This window comes from Phocoena phocoena, chromosome 15, assembly GCF_963924675.1.
Source record: "Phocoena phocoena chromosome 15, mPhoPho1.1, whole genome shotgun sequence".
Classification (NCBI taxonomy): Eukaryota; Metazoa; Chordata; class Mammalia; order Artiodactyla; family Phocoenidae; genus Phocoena; species Phocoena phocoena.
Genome location: NC_089233.1, coordinates 19534869 through 19551552, shown reverse-complemented (window position 1 = coordinate 19551552; position 16684 = coordinate 19534869). Strand labels below are relative to the sequence as shown.

Here is a 16684-nt window from a genome sequence, read left to right as displayed (position 1 = left end):
GAATTCTCGATTTCCCTTTAACAAACCTGTCCCCCCCCACCCCAGTATGTTTCCATCATCCCCCCAGACGTTTAGTCCAAAATGCTACATGTTTTTCCTGATTTCTCACTGCCTCACATCCCACACCCAGTCAAGGCATAGGTAAGTTCTTTGGTTCTGTCTCCATAACCTGTCTTCAGACTAGTCACTTCTCTCCAATTACACTGCTACCGTCCTCTTCCAAGCCAATATCATCTTCCACCTGGACTCTTTAAGGGGCCTCGCAACTGGCTGGCCTGCTCCCACTCATACCCCTCTTTACTACAGACTACGAATTCTTTTTTCTTTTTGGCCGCGCCTCAAAGCTTGCAGGATCTTAGTTTCCCGACCAGGGATCCAACCCGGGCCTCTGGCAGTGAAAGCGCTGAGTCCTAACTGGTGGACCGCCAGGCAATTCCCAACAGACTACTAATTCTTACAGCGGCCCCCATGGGCTTTTAAAAACCATAAATCAGACCACATGACACCCTTGTTCAAGATGTCCCAAAGACTTCCCTTCACATTAAAAATAAAATCCAGACTCTTCCACGTGGTCTACAAGGCCCTACGTGACCTGGCATCTGCTTTGCTTTCAACCTCCTCTCCCCATTGCTCACTCTGTTGCAGCCATAGTGCTGCCTTGCACAGTCTGGAACACACCAAGCTCGTCTCTGCCTCTGAAACTTTATACTCTCTCTTTGCTGTGCATGGATGCTTTGCTTCTGCATGGTTTGCTCCTTCATACATTTTAGATCTCAGTTCAAATACCTCCCCAGAGAAGTCTTCGATCCAAAGTACACTCTCTTTCATGTCTATCACCTTAACCAGGTTTATTTTCTTCATAGTGTCAATTACTTTTTAAAAATTGAAGTGTAGTTGATTTACAGTATTATACTAGTTTCAGGTACATGGCATAGCGATTCAGTATTTTTGTAGATTATACTCCATTAAAAGCTATTACAAGATAATGGCTATAATTCCTTGTTATCCAAAATAACCTTGTTGCTTATCTACTTTATATGTAGTAGTTAGTATCTGTTAATCCCATAACCCTAATTTGTCCCTCCCCCACTTCCCTCTTCCCTTTGGTAACCACTAACTCATTTTCTATATTTGTGAGTCTGTTTCTGTTTTGCCTGTACATTCATTTGTATTATTTTATAGATTTCACATATATGTGGCATCATACAGCATTTGTCTTTCTCTGACTTATCTCACTAAGCATAATATTCTCTAGGTCCATCCATGTTGCTGCAAATGGCAGAATCGCATTCTTTTTTATGGCTGAGCAATATTCCTGTGTGTGTGTGTGTGTGTGTGTGTGTGTGTGTGTGTGTGTGTGTGTATGACATCTTCTTTATTCATTTATCCGTTGTGGGCACTTGGATTGCTTCCCTGTCTTGGCTGTTCTTATAAATAGTGCTGCTACTACATTGGAGCGCATGTATCTTTTTGAATTAGTGTTTTTGTTTTTTCTGGATCTATACCCTGGAGTGAAATTGCTGGATCACACGGTAGCTCCAAGTTTTGTTTTTAGAGGCCCCTCCATACTGTTTTCTGTAGTGGTTGTGTCAATTTACGTTGCCACCAGCAGTGCACCAGGGCTCCCTCTTCTCTGTACCCTCTCCAACATTTATTATTTGTAGACTTTTTTTGTGACAGCCATTCTGACCGGTGTGAGGTGATATCTCATTGTAGTTTTGATTGGCATTTCTCTAATGATTAGTGATGCTGAGCATCTTTTCATGTGCTTGTTAGCCATCTGTATGTCTTCCTTGGAAAAATATCTATTCAGGCCTTCTGCCCATTTCTTGATTGGTTGTTTGGTTTTTTTAAATGTTGAGTTGTATGAGCTGTTTATATATTTTGGATATTAACCACTTGTCGGTCACATCATTTTCAGATATTTTCTCCCATTCTGTAGGTTTTTTTTTTTTTCATTTTGTTGATGGTTTTCTTTGCTGTGCAAAAGATTTTAAGTTTAATTAGGTGCCATTTTTTTAATGTTTGCTTTTATTTCTTTTGCCCTAGGAGACAGATCCAAAAAAATATCGCTATGATTTACGTCAAAGAGTGTTCTGCCTATGTTCTCTTCTAAGAGGTTTATGGTTTCAGGTCTTACATTTAGGTCTCTAGACCATTTTGAGTTTATTTTTGTGTGAGGGAATGTTATAATCTCATTGTTTTACACGTGGCTGTCCAGTTTTCCCAGCACCACTTGTTGAAGAGATGGTTTTTCCTCCATTGTGTATTCTTGCCTCCTTTGTCATAGTTTAATTGGCCATAGGTGCATCAGTCACTTTTGAAATAATACTAGCTGTGTATTTGTTTGTTCTCTGTGTCCATCTCTGAGTAGAACTTAAGCTCACTTAAGGCAGGGACGAGATGCCCAGTACTTAGAATAGTGTGAAAATTCAAGCAATAACATTTCAAAGTAAATGTACATTAGGTAATAAAATTCTTCTAAGTATTTCACGCATCTTAAATAATATGCAAAACCCACAAATTATCACAAGGGCCGTGAAAACTTTCTGCTGAACCAAGAGGTTCAAGTTGGACCTAAATAGGTTCATCGTCCCGGTTCTTGTTTTTAGACTTTCCCACGTTTGTCAAGTCACTTCTCTAGGAGAGCAGATTATCATCTCAGGGAAAGTGAGGTTACAAGTATGGGAACTTCAGACAGTGATTACAAGCAGTAACGGGAGAAGTGGGATATGCTTTCCAGGTTGGGGCAATATCAGCTCCATTTTAACAACCTTGACCCTCTCTCATAGTTAAGCTGTGTGTGATCTGTTTATGATAGATATCTAGCCCGTCTCTTTCACCTAGAATTAAATGTTAAATTCATAACATAAGCATCATTTATTCTTCACATTTAGCCAATTATTTATTTATTTATCATAAATTTATTTATTTTATTTATTTATTTTTGGCTGCATTGGGTCTTCATTGCTGCGCGCGGGCTTTCTCTAGTTGCGGTGAGCTGGGGCTACTCTTAACTGCGGTGCGTGGGCTTCTCATTGCAGTGGCTTCTCTTGTTGCAGAGCACAGGCTCTAGGCACACGAGCTTCAGTAGTTTGTAGCACACGGGCTCAGTAGTTGTGGTGTACAGGCTTAGTTGCTCTGCGGTATGTGGGATCTTCCCGGACCAGGGCTTGAACCCGTGTCCCCTGCGTTGGCAGGCAGATTCTTAAGCACTGCACCACCAGGGAAGCCCCTAATCAATTTTTTAAAAAAAATCTTATTCTTCTTACAACTTTTTTTTTTTTGTTGTAAAGCTAGGATTCTGTATCTTTCACCTAGACTGTTTTACTTTTTATTCGTGGGATTCTGTGCCTTCTTTTTTCTGGCCGTGCCACACAGCTTGCAGGATCTTAGTTCCCCAACCAGGGGTTGAACCTGGGCCACCACAGTGAAAGTGCCAAGTCTTAACCACTGGACTGCCAGGGAATTCCCTGTGCCTTTATATTGTACTTTCTCAGCTGTCTCATAACTCATCATTCCATGGACATTCCATTGGCTGATTTTGGGGGAAAACGATTGCTCTTTGAGTGTTTATTTTGTAAATTTCCAGAACTCTCTTCTTATTGCTGATAGTTTTTGGATGATTCTGCTAGGTTTCATGCAAGGAAAGATCACTTTTGTCTCCTTGCCAAGAGCTATACCTTGTTTTGTCTCCATGGTGTTTTGTTTGGTTTTGCTTGAGCTTCCAGAAAAACATCAAATGACAGTGGTAGCTCATATCCTGGTTTAGCTTCTGACTTTAAAGAGACAACTCCAGTGTTTTATTGTTAAGTATGATGCTGACTGTTGATCTGAGATTCTTTGATCATCCATTCCTTAATTCATTACATATTTATTGGTCCCCAGCCAAGTGCATTGGATTTGGCAATATGTAGGGCACTGAGAGCCTTGGGGAATGCAGTTTCCATGGCGTGGTGCCAGCAGAAGCCAGATTGCAGTGGTTTGCAGAGAGGCATATGATGGAAACCTCTTCTTTAACACGTGCCAAGGGTTTTCATCAAGAATGGATGCTGAATTCTTTTTTATTTTATTGATTATTTATTTATTTTTATTGAAGTGTGGTTGATTTACAATGTTGTATTAATTTTTGCTGTACAGCAAAGTGATTCCTTTATACACATATATGCTTCCCTCTTTTATGCTAAATTCTTTTTTAATGCTCTTTCAGCATTTATTAGTTCAATTATTTTTTTCTTATTTGACCTATAAGGATGATTTAACATATTAATATATTTTACATTCATTCATTCAAGAAATATTTGAGTGCTTGCTCTAAGCCAGGCATTCTTCTATTATTGTGACATTAAATTTGTGATTTTTATAAAACGTTGTCGGCCTTTGTGATATCTTTAATATCAGTTTGTAAACATTCAATGGTTTTTTACAATACTAGGATAACTTCTACTTAACCGTGGTGTGTTATTCTTTAAATTTTATTACTAAAGCAATAGACCTTATTATTAATAATTCAAAAGATGAAGAGCATATAAAGACAGAAAGTTCACATCCAATTTTCCAGTATCCCAAGGGATATTCCCTACTAATAGATATTTCTGGACCTTTTTCTTTTTCGGTTTTAATAAACTTTTAAAAATCATTTGCAAGGATTTTATGTAGGATTTTCGCATCGGTATTCGTGGTCGTGGTACAGATGTCACAGTAGGAGAGCCACCCCTGGCTCCACATCAGGTTGGCGTCTCCTGCTAAATGACACTTTGTTGCAGTCCTGACCCATCTGTTCTTTCTGGGCAACATGGCATTCCACCCCCAACCCCCGACTCTGGGTGTGCTGGGAGCCATGTGGAAGTAGCTGAGGTTCATTTGTTCACAGGGTATTTGTGGTATTTATCCGACTCCACGGAACTTAACATTCTAGGCAGGCAGCAAAAGATAAAATAAATAAAAGGTACAGTATGTTAGACGGTGATAAGAAGTATGGAGAGAAAGCAGGGAAGGGGGACGGGAAATGTTATGGGGAGAGAGGGAACCAGAATTATGTGGGGAGGTTGAGGGTCTTGCTGAAAGAGAATTGAGACAGCAATGAGAATGAATGTCTACAGCTACTTACCACAATATCCATGAATCCCCAAAATACCATGTTGAGCGAGACAAGTGAGGCAATGAGAGTGCATTCTGTACAATTCTGCTTATGCAGAGCACAAAAAACAGGAACCCTGATCTATAATGTCCAAGTCAAGCCAGCAGTTATCATGGAGGTGAAGGAGTGTCTAGAAGGAGACCCAGTGGGAATTCTGGTAATGTTCTGTTTCTTAATCCAGGTGCTCTTAACACTTGTGTGTTCAGTCTCTGAAAATTCATTAGACTGGGCATTTGAAACTGTGTGTATTTTCAATATAAGTGTTACATGTTAATAGTTGCATTATTATTATTTTTTAATTCAAAATTAGCTGTCTGGTTGGTAGATGGCACAACCACCAGAGGGACCCTCCCTGAAATCTGCTGCCTTGTCTTTTCTCCCCAATACCTGGCACATTAAAGGGATTCATTACATGCGTGTGTTTGAATGAATAAGTGAGTCGGTAAACAAATGCATCTCTATAATCTCTAACTGGTTTTGTACCTGGCTTCCCTTAAACTAATCACCCTGGAGAAAACTGAAGCGATAGCTATTTTTATTGTCATTTTTGCATTTTATTATTATTTTTTAGGTTTTATTTATTTAGTTATTATTTATTTATTTATTGGAGTATAGTTGATTTACAGTGTTGCGTTAGTTTTGGGCGTACAGCAAAGTGATTCAGTTATACATACATATATATGTATTTTTTTTTAGATTCTTTTCCCTTATAGGTCATTACAAAATATTAAGTATAGTTCCCTGTGCTATACAGTAGGTCCTTGTCGGTTATCTATTTTATATCTAGTAGTGTGTATACGTTAATCCCAAACTCCTAATTTATCCCTCCTCGCACCTTTCCCCTTGGTAACCCTAAGTTTGTGTTTTATGTCTGTGGGTCTATTTCTGTTTTGTGAATAAGGTCATTTGTATCATATTTTAGATTCCACGCATAAGTGATATCATATGATGTTTGTCTTTGACTTACTTCACTTAGTGTGATAATCTCTGGGTCCGTCCATGTTGCTGCAAATGGCATTATTTCGTTGTTTTTTATGGCTGAGTAATATTCCCTTGTATATATGTACCACATCTTCTTTATCCATTCCTCTGTTGATGGGCATTTAGGTTGCTTCCATGTCTTGGCTATTGTAAATAGTGCTGCAATAAACACTGGGGTGCATATATCTTTTCGAATTGTGGTTTTCTCTGGATACGTGCCCCGGAGCGGACATATATTTTTTAAAAACCATTTCTGTCTCGTCTCTGCTTATATGAGAATTATAAAGTCATTCAGCAGACATTCCAACACTTTTATGATTTAGAGTCAGGAGATCAAGTAAAATGAGGACAAAAATTTGTCCACTGGATTTGGCAACATGTCGGTTCTTGAAGGTGTTGGTGGAAGCAGTTTCGCTCGTGTGGCTGCAACAGATACCAGACTGCAGAGGTTTGAGGGGAAATGGGATGTGAGGAACTGGAAACAGTGAATGCTGACACATATTTCGAGTACTTTAACTCTAGAAGTTAGGAGAGAATTATTTGGGGTTGATAGTTTTTTTTTTTTTTTAGTGTTTGTGTGAGTGTTTATCATGAAAAATGAGAAAAACTAGAGCATGTTTACATGCTAAAGTGGGAATTCAGCAGACAAGAGTAGTTTCATTCATTTACTTCTTCATTCAATCCGTCAGTCATTCATGTGGTCCACAACTACTTACTAAGTACCTGTTGTATCAGTTCTTGATAGTGGTAAAGAGCAGTGAATAAACTAGACACAACCTCTGCCCTCCTGCAGCTTATACTCTATTAGGGAAGAAACGTTGAAGACGTCGGTGACAGAAAGAATGATGCTGGCATGAGCGGGGGCGGGGGTGGTTGCTGAATCAAAGTACAAGGGGAAGAATTAGCATGGGCAAGAGGGATCTTTTCTTACAATGAGACAGCAGTGATATCCCTTTCTTACAAGGGGATAAAACTGAAAGACGGATACAAATGTTGCTAAGAAAAATTATTAAAACAGCAGCGTGGAGCCCTCCTCTTAGGCAGGAGTGTGGAAACGTACACTAGATCAGGTGAAACCAGGTAGGGGATGGTAGGCTTAAGCCGGGCTGTTCCCAGAACTTGGATGCTAGATGAGGCCTTAGAGATAACCCTAATTCAGCAGCTACCCACCTCGGTTCATAAATCAAGCAGTTGTCAAGGGTGAAGACTGCGTAAAATTCTGCAGTGTCACATCTGACATGAGGATGAGTAAGCCAGCAGAGAAGATGAACACTGCAAGAAGTTCCCAGTGAAAAATCTCGAAGGAAGAGGCCATACTGGAGATGAGAAACTTTCTTGGCAAGTTTTCTTCCAGAAAAGCATAGGTAGAGATTTTTGTTTCTTTAGCTGAACATGAGGTGATGTCATTGGTTTGCCTGTGGGGGCTTTGAATTAAGAAATGATTGTTTAACTCTCAGCTTAATGAACCTCACAGGATGAGAGGTTTGTAGAGACCGAGACCAACCCAGAAGCCACCAGGTCCCTGTTTCCCATCTCACACTATTCCTCACTATTAAGGTGATGAGTTTTTCTTCCTTATGCTTTCTCTCTCCCTCCCTCTCTCTCTTTTTATTCTGAAAGTGGGTAATTAAATCCTCAATAAGTGTAACTCTATTACAGTCAAAATATCAAGCTTGCAGATTACTTATTTTTAAAAAATACTCATAAAAACAAATTTCCGCTGTCATTCCCTTGCATTCTAATAGGCTTTCTTGAGTGGGGAAGAAAGGGATGTAATTAGCACCAAAAAGTTGCATATGTGTGTGTGTCTCATAAGTAAATCTATATCACTGGCTAAATTCGGGAGGGAGAAAAAAATTAAAAGCAGAGAATCACTAATATAATGCAACCCCTTCATTTCTCAGGTGTGAACACTGAGGCCCAGAGAGGTGATGTGATTTGCCCAAAGTCATGCAACTAGTGGCAGAGCCAGGCCTAGAAGCCAGGTGTCCTGGCTCCCAAGACATTCCGCTGCCCGAGGAATGGAACAGGTAGTATCACTCACACTGGGGCCCATGGGTCAGTCCGTTCAGCCCAGAGCTGCCTGGGGTTCCAACTGAGGAAACCAGAGGAAGTGTCAGCTCAAAATTCTGACCACTGAATGACTCAGGGCTGAAATCAAAACTGGGTAAGAGAAAAAAAAAAGGGAGGTTTGAAACGTAACCCTGATGAGTCCAAGACAGAGGCCAATGGACCATGCTCCCACGGCAGTGGTTATCTTCTCAAGGTAGATCTAGCTCTCCGTATCATGTCCATCTTCAAATAGCAAGGTGGTGAGTCGCCTTCTGGCCATTCTGACACCTATGCTCTCTCCAATGCAATTCAGTGTTAGGAAAGTCAGTGGCCACTTAAAGAGGACAATTGGGGAGTCGGGGAAAAAGGGGGTCAGGAAGACCAGTTAGGAGGCTTTTGTAGACATCCAGGAGGGAAATAATAAGGAAAGTCTGGCTGGCGGGTTTGCTGGATCAGTGTGACATCACCTGGGTAGTGGCTGGTAAAGCTGGCCTGCAGTGATAGTGGAAAGGTGGACAAAAAATGAAATCCACATCAAAATGGGGAGGAAAAGAGTTCCTGCGTTCATGTATTAAGGAATGTTCTTAAGACCAGTATTGATAAAAGAAAAACTACCTAAGATGCTATAAGTAAGATTTATCCTGTGTGTTATATGTTAATATGGGTACTAGTCACTGCTAACGCATATTAATCCCTCTGAGGAGTCTGAGTCATAGTTTCTTTTTCCTTTATTCAATGGTTATTTATTGAGCACCTACTATGTGCCAGGTTCTATTCTAGGTACTTGGAACACATCAAGTGAGCTAGACAAACAAATACCCTTGCCCTCATGGAGCTCAATCAGGGAAAAGTAGCTAAAGAAGCTAGTCTCTTGGGAAAAACAATGGAGAAGAAAGCTAGGAGGGAAATTGCTAATTGAAATGGTATTAATCAAAGTAAAAGCCAGAAAGAATAGGTTGAGTTTCACTGGGTTCCTCAGATGAAGCTTCTTTTCTAGGCAGAGAGAACTGAGATAGCAGAATCATCCCAAAGGCTCTGCCCAGATTAGTGGCTGTGATCTTGAGGCTCCGAACAGGACTGGACACCCAGGGATAAACTGCAACACAGGAGGCACTTGGGGAAGGACTCTGAACCCAGGCCGGGTGAGGAGGTTCAGATCTGCAGACAGAACAGAGTGCCCAAAGGAATGGTCAGTTTACATGTGTAGTTGGACTTTAAGAGACCACGCAATTTTGTCACAGGTGGTTTCAACATAGGGGTGTGGGGAGCAAGCCATGGGAAGTCTAGGAGCACCTGAGATCCAGGTAAGTCAGGTAGGTGAGCATCAATCAGTGGGCAGAAAGCAGGGCTGTGGTCGCTGAGCTGAGATTCAAAGAACATTTCCAGCCTCTGGGAGGAATAAACCACATTCCAAGCAAGGCATTGAGACAGGGACTCAGTCCCAGGAGTGAAGAAGGGAGATGCCATCAGAACCAGGGCATAAAGTAGGGACTTGCTCATAGGAGCCCAGTTATAAGCTGGACCCTTCATCAAACCTGAGATGATAGCCAGAGGGACTGAGCTCCTGAACCTTTAAATCTCACTGTGGATTAAGACTCCTTCCCATTGATGGGAAGCACAGGACCTGGTCTTTAGAGAAAGTAGGATGAGGGGACAGGAAATGGGCACCACCTCCCTCCTCCCCCCGCCCCATGCAGAAGGAAGGAGGGGGGAGATCATGTCTGTGGCTCCTGTTGTCAGCAGGAATCCCCACTATTGCTTCCTTGGTTGCCATAGCATTGGATGATTCCAGAGAGTCCTTTTTCCCGAATTAATCCAGGTCTTCACTCCAAAACTCAGAGGATGGTTTTCTTAGAAGGACTGCTGATTAGGGCAGGCATGGAGTCCTTATCTGCATCTTACTTAATCTTTATGTGGTTCTTTCAGCTACCACTTAGTCTCAGTGCACGCTGCACTCCACACTCCATCCCGTTTCCATCTCCCTGGCTTCCCCATTTCTCACTTATTCCCTATTTGGAGGCTTAGCTCAACCTTCACATAGCTTGACGCCAACTTTGCCTGATTTGACATCTTCCTCTGGCTACACTTCTGTAGTGGACATTCTGTTTGACTCTTCAACCCACCCCCCGTTAGTAACAGCAATACAATTTGGCCCACACACTACCACCAATACCACGTCAAGGTTGACTTCCAAACAGTCCTTCTGCCTCTGTACCACTTAGCCCAGACTCAAAGTCCCAGGAGTAAGCATCTGACTGCCCAAGTTCGTGGATCCTTGGATCCAGCTCCTTAGGATTCCACAGTGTGGGAGCTGAGAGAGGTGGCAGGTGCCGTAAATTGCCCTCTTGTCAGACCTAATCATAATGGGTAACTCTCCCAGAGGGAGATCTGGTGCTAATCAGAAGGGACGGATTCTAATCTGTGCTATCCAATAGAATAATAATGCAAGCCACATATGTAACTTTTTTTTTCGCTGATTTTTTAAAATTAATTTTTATTGGAGTATGGTTGCTTTACACTGTTGTGTTAGCCTCCACTGCACAACGAAATGAATCAGCCATACACATACAGACATCTCTTCCTTTTTGGACTTCCCTCCCATTTAGGTTACCACAGTGCATTAGGTAGAGTTCCCTGTGCTATACAGTACGTTCCCATCAGTTGTCTATTTTATATGTAGTATCAATAATGTATATGTGTCGACCCCAGTCTCCCAATTCCTCCCACCCCGCCCCTTTCCCCCTTGGTATCCATACATTTGTTCTCTATGTCTATGTCTCTATTTCTGCTTTGCAAATAAGATCATCTATACCATTTTTCTAGATTCCACATATATGCGTTAGTATACGATATTTGCTTTTCTCTTTCTGACTTACTTCACTCTGCATGACACTCTCTAAGTCCATCCACGTCTCTACAAATGACCCAATTTCATTTCTTTTTATGGCTGAGTAATATTCCATTGCATATGTGTACCACATCTTTATCCATTCCTCTGTCGATGGACACTTAGGTTGCTTCCATGTCCTGGCTATGGTAAATAGTGCTGCAATGAACATTGTGATACATGACTCTTTTTGAATTATGGCTTTCTCAGGGTATATGCCCAGTAGTGGGATTGCTGGGTCATATGGTAGTTCTGTTTTTAGTTTTCTGAGGAACCTTCATACTGTTCTCCATAGCGGCTGTATCAATTTACATTCCCACCAACAGTGCAAGAGGGTCCCCGTTTCTCCACACCCCCTCCAGCATTTGTTGTTTGTAGATTTTTTGATAATGACCATTCTGACCGGTGTGAGGTCATACCTCATTGCAGTTTTGATTTGCAGTTCTCTAATAATTAGTGATGTTGAGCATCTTTTCACGTGTTTGTTGGCCATCTGTATGTCTTCTTTGGAAAAATGTCTATTTAGGTCTTCTGCCCATTTTGGGGTTGGGTTGTTTATTTTTTTGATATTGAGCTGTATGAGCTGCTTGTATATTTTGGAGATTAATCCTTTTTCAGTTGCTTTGTTTGCAAATATTTTCTCCCATTCTGAGGGTTGTCTTTTTGTCTTGTTTATGGTTTCCTTTGCTGTGCAAAAGCTTTTAAGTTTAATTAAGTCCACATAAAATCTTCTAGTGCTACATTAAAAAAGGCAGAGGGCTCTCCTGGTGGCGCAGTGGTTGAGAGTCCGCCTGCCGATGCAGGGGACACGGGTTCGTGCCCCGGTCCGGGAAGATCCCACATACTGTGGAGTGGCTGGGCCCATGAGCCATGGCCACTGAGCCTGCGCGTCTGGAGCCTGTGCTCCGCAACGAGAGAGGCCACGACAGTGAGAGTCCTGCACAAAAAAAAAAAAAAAAGGCAGAAACAGGTGTAATTAATTTTTAGATTTTATTTGACCAATATTTCCCAAATATTATTGTGTCAACATGTAATCAATATAAAAAATTATTCGTGAGATATGTTCCATTTAAAAAATTTTATTGAAGTACAGTTGATTTAGTGTTTGCTGGTATACAGCAAAGTGTTCAGTTATGCGTATATATATTCTTTTTCATACTCTTTTCCATTATGGTTTATTATAGGATATTGACTATAGTTCCCAGTGCTACACAGTAGGACCTTTATCCTACTATTTATCCAGATATGTTCCTTTTTGTTGTTCTTTTAAGTCTTTGGAATTCAGGGTGTATTTAACTCTCATGGCACAGCTCATCCAGATGCTACATTTTCATTGGAAATATTTGATCTGTATTTATATTTACAGCTGAAAAAGTAGAATCACGTTCCCAAGTTGTTCCAGACCTGCTTAAAAGTTTTCCAACTACTGAATCAAGTACCAAAAATCACTTGCCTTTAATATTCACCTCCACATTGACAAAACAAATTCATCTTTATTAGAAGAATTGTTTGAAGCATATCAGTTTCAAAGCTATGTTTGTCCAAGTTATGTTAATACATTGTTTCTTGCATCAACTCAGTGTATTCACATGGAATGTAAAGGAGTATCGCACAAATTGAAAAGTAACTTTATCAATACCCACAAAAATTTTTCTTCAAATTTCTTCCAGTTTTTGGGTAGGTTTTGCAGATAATTTACATAATGCTGATTATTACCACTTAAAGCATTATGTACATTGATTCATATTAAAATGTGTAAAAATTATTGATTTGCATTATAAAAAAGTTTTAGTTTCAGTGTAAATCCTTGTACTTTTCTAGCTTGGTCACAAGTAAGCTTTTTCTCTTTCCTTAGAGCTTCAAATGTATCTCATTCATACACACTATGATATCAGTAAGAAAACATAAATCATGCTGCTATTTTTTAAATCTTTGATTGTTAAATATTTGGTAAGAATTTCTTCTCTTTCAAATAAATCCTGAATTGGAATTGACAGTACAGTAAATCTTTGTAAAACTCTTCCATGACTCAACCCATGAACATAGATTAAGAAACAAGATCATCATATTCATTGCTTTCTGTTCCTTTCCATAAACTGGTGATGATTCACAGCATTTGAATGCATACACTGAGTAATTTTAACAACTGTATCCATAACACTTTCCATAGAGTTTACTTCTGAAAGTGAACACAAATATTTTCAATATATATCATACGGTGGGATGAAGCAATGAGGGAAACATCAGTCTCTTGTTTTGAAATTCCAATAAATCCACATTTTTGACTGAACATAGCTGGAGCACCATCTGGCATGATAGAAACTATTTTTTTTTCATATCTAACTGAAATTCATCTTTACCAGATGTGAAAGATTCAAAAATTCTAATCTACAGTTTTTTTTAGAGCCATGGATTTACAATGTTTCTGTATAAATTTGGAAGACCTTTATATACCCAAAGTATTCATTTGGCAGTGTCTCATGGCATGATTCAGCTAAAATTTGGATTTTTCAAAATTTGAATTAATTTGTCTTTGATAAATTCTTTTATTCTATGGGCATTTGTTTGGTGGCTTAATTGAAGCTTGTTCACTTGTTATGAAATATCTTTTTAGTCTCTTCTTCATAATTTTCTAACAAAATTTTCACAACTGAAAAAATAATTTCTTTTACCATCTTTCCGTTGAAATTTGTGTGTGCACACGTGTGTGCAAGAATCATTTTATAACTGGCCAAATTTGCAATCTCTGATTCTGTTAACGCCTATTTAAAATTTTTTGTTCAACATTTTATTCTGATTTCAGGCAACTAATTTCAATGTTGTGTGTGTGTGTGCGTGTGTGTGTGTGTGTGTGTGTTAAAACATACCGAACATAAAATTTACCATTTTTAAGTGTAAAGTTCTGTGGTACTGAGTGCATTCACATTGAGCAACCATCACCACCATCCATCTCCAGAACTTTTAAAACCTTCCACAACTGAAACTCTGTACCCATTAGACTAACTCTCCATTTCCCTCTCCCTGCAGCCCTGAGCAAGCACCATTCTACTTCCTGTCTCTATGAATGTGACTATTCTAGGTATCTCATATAAGGGCAATCATGCAATATTTGTCCTTTTGTGACGGACTTATTTCACTTAGTATATGTAATGTCTTTAAGGTTCATCCATGTAGTAGCAGGTGTTAGAATTTCCTTCATTTTTAAGGCTGAATAATATTCCGCTTAAGTACATACCACACTTTGTATATCCATTCATTCATTGGTGGACAAATGAGTTACTTCCAGCTTTTGGCTATTGTGGATAATACTGCTACGAACATGAGTGTACCAATATCTGTCCCTGCTTCTGCTTCTTTTGGATATATACCAAGAAGTGGAATTGTTAGATCATACGGTATTTCTTATGTTAGTTTTTTGAGGAATTACCATGCCGTTTTCCATGGCAACACACAGGGTTCCAGTTTGTCCACATTCTCACCAAAGCTTGTTATTTTCTGGGTTTGTTTTTTTGATTGTTTGTTTGTTTTTTCAGTAATAGCCATCCTAATAGATGCGAAAAGATCTCATTTTGGTTTTGATTTGCATTTTCTTAATGACTACTGATATTGGGCATTTTTTCATGTGCTTCACCAATTCTTTTTTGAATGTAGAGAGAAAATTTCTTATCAAATTCAACTGTATATTTACTGGAAATGCCTCAATATTTTCCAGTTTATTATTTTTTTAAATATTTGTTTCACAATAACACAGCATGTTCATTTTGCTCTGCCACAGCAAATTACAATTGACATTCATCGTGAAATTTGTGGCATTATCTTCTTCCAGTCCCTTTTTTTTTTTTTTTTTTTTTTACTATTTTGGTCACTACCTTCTACAGCTCCATTTGATTCTTCATCATTTGTACACCTTCATTTTATACCTTTAAAATTGATTCCTACGTAAAAAAGTAATTGAATTATAATTAAAATAATACATATTTTGATTTAATTACTAATTGCAATTTAAAAGGTATCATGCAACTCATACTCTCTGCATAAAATATTCCAGTAAACACATTACAGTGATTTACATCAGTGCACAGAAAAAAATCATTCAAACTGAATCAGTCCATATACACCAATTAAATAGGTGATGTGTTTATATATCATCCTAGGAACGTGCACAAGTGGCCTACCTATAACAACGCATATGTGCCCTACATTATAACAATAATATTTTATGCAATGCAATTATTTGTTTGTCCTACCAAAATTCAATATAACCAAAAAAAACTGTTATTTTGATTCAGTTTCAAAATTTTAAAAATTAAGTAAAGCTAAAAATTTAGTTCTATTTCAAGTACTCAGTGGCTATATGTGGCGAGTGGCTACTGTATTGGATAGCACAACTCTAGAAATACAAAACGACAACAGTAAATTCAGCAATTTCACTGCTTAGTTTCTTCCCTAAAGCTCTGTATATGGACACAGAAAGGCATATAGAAGGAAGTTCCTTGCAACATTGTAAACATCGTTTACAGTGGCCCCCAAACAGAACAATCTCATATCCATCAACTGGGTTATGGCCAAAAAAATTGTGGTGTATCCATTGTAAGGAATTTTATGTAGCAATTTAAAATAGATCTATGGTTAGATCTCTAAAACATATCACTATGTGGGGAAGGGGAAAAAGCAAGCTGTACACTGTGATATCATTAAAAAAATACCACATTTTAAAATTGATTAGATAGATAGATGGATAGATGAGAGAAAGAGAGAGATAAAAATAGATTCACACTGGAGTGGTTACTTCTGTGCCTCTGTGGAGGGAGAGAGGAAACTTAGACTAACTTGGATTTAATAAGAAGAATGCATTCGTGTCTTACTCATGTAACTAAAACTAATTTGGAAAGAAAGATCTTAAGAAAAGGGAAGTCTTGAGAGAAGTGGAAAGATGAACAAAGACACCAATTAAATAGAATTAACTACGATAGAGATTATATGATGTCTAAATAAGTATAATCACATGATTATAATATTTAATGAATATGTCAAAAGTAATTCTTCAAAAAGAAGATATACATATAGCACAGGGAATTCTACTTCACTTTGCTGTACAGTAGAAACTAACACAACATTGTAAAACAACTCTACCCCCCCCCCAAAAAAAGAAGATATACAAATTATATAGTGGCCCTTCTGTAAACTGAAAATGGAAAATGCCAAACAGTGATCAAAACTAATTTATGAGGCTCGCCTCTACCAGCGTTTTGAAGAACATCCAGGTTACCCATCACCAGCTGCTATTGCATTAAAAGCCTCCAGTCTAAGGTCCCAACTGGCATCCAACCCCCTGACCTCAACGTTTTCCAACACATCAATTGCTTTTGTAGTTCCTACTTTCATATCTACTGTTCTTTTTCTTCTGCTTCATTTGTTTCTTAAATATAGATGTTGATTCAGTGGCAGTTAGGATCCAAACAAGTGGTGATGAGATCAAACGACATAACCTTTCTCAGGAAAGAGGGGGGGGAAATAACTAAGTGTTTGGGATCCTCAATTTGCCCTTCTGTACCTAGAGAAACCCAATTTCAAATTAATAAACGCCCCAGTGCTAGTTTTTTGCCTTCCCACAGATCGAGTTT

General features: G+C 39.0%; 1 protein-coding gene across 1 annotated transcript in view; it reads left to right on the top strand.

The window, feature by feature from the left end:
• The first annotated feature begins 8071 nt into the window (after positions 1-8071).
• The window catches only part of TNRC6A (trinucleotide repeat containing adaptor 6A), a 165626-nt gene continuing 157013 nt past the window's right edge, over positions 8072-16684 (top strand). Inside the window, exon 1 of the mRNA XM_065891795.1 lies at positions 8072-8151. Within this exon, the coding sequence (XP_065747867.1) occupies positions 8072-8151 (80 nt within the window). The remainder of the gene's footprint in view (positions 8152-16684) is intronic.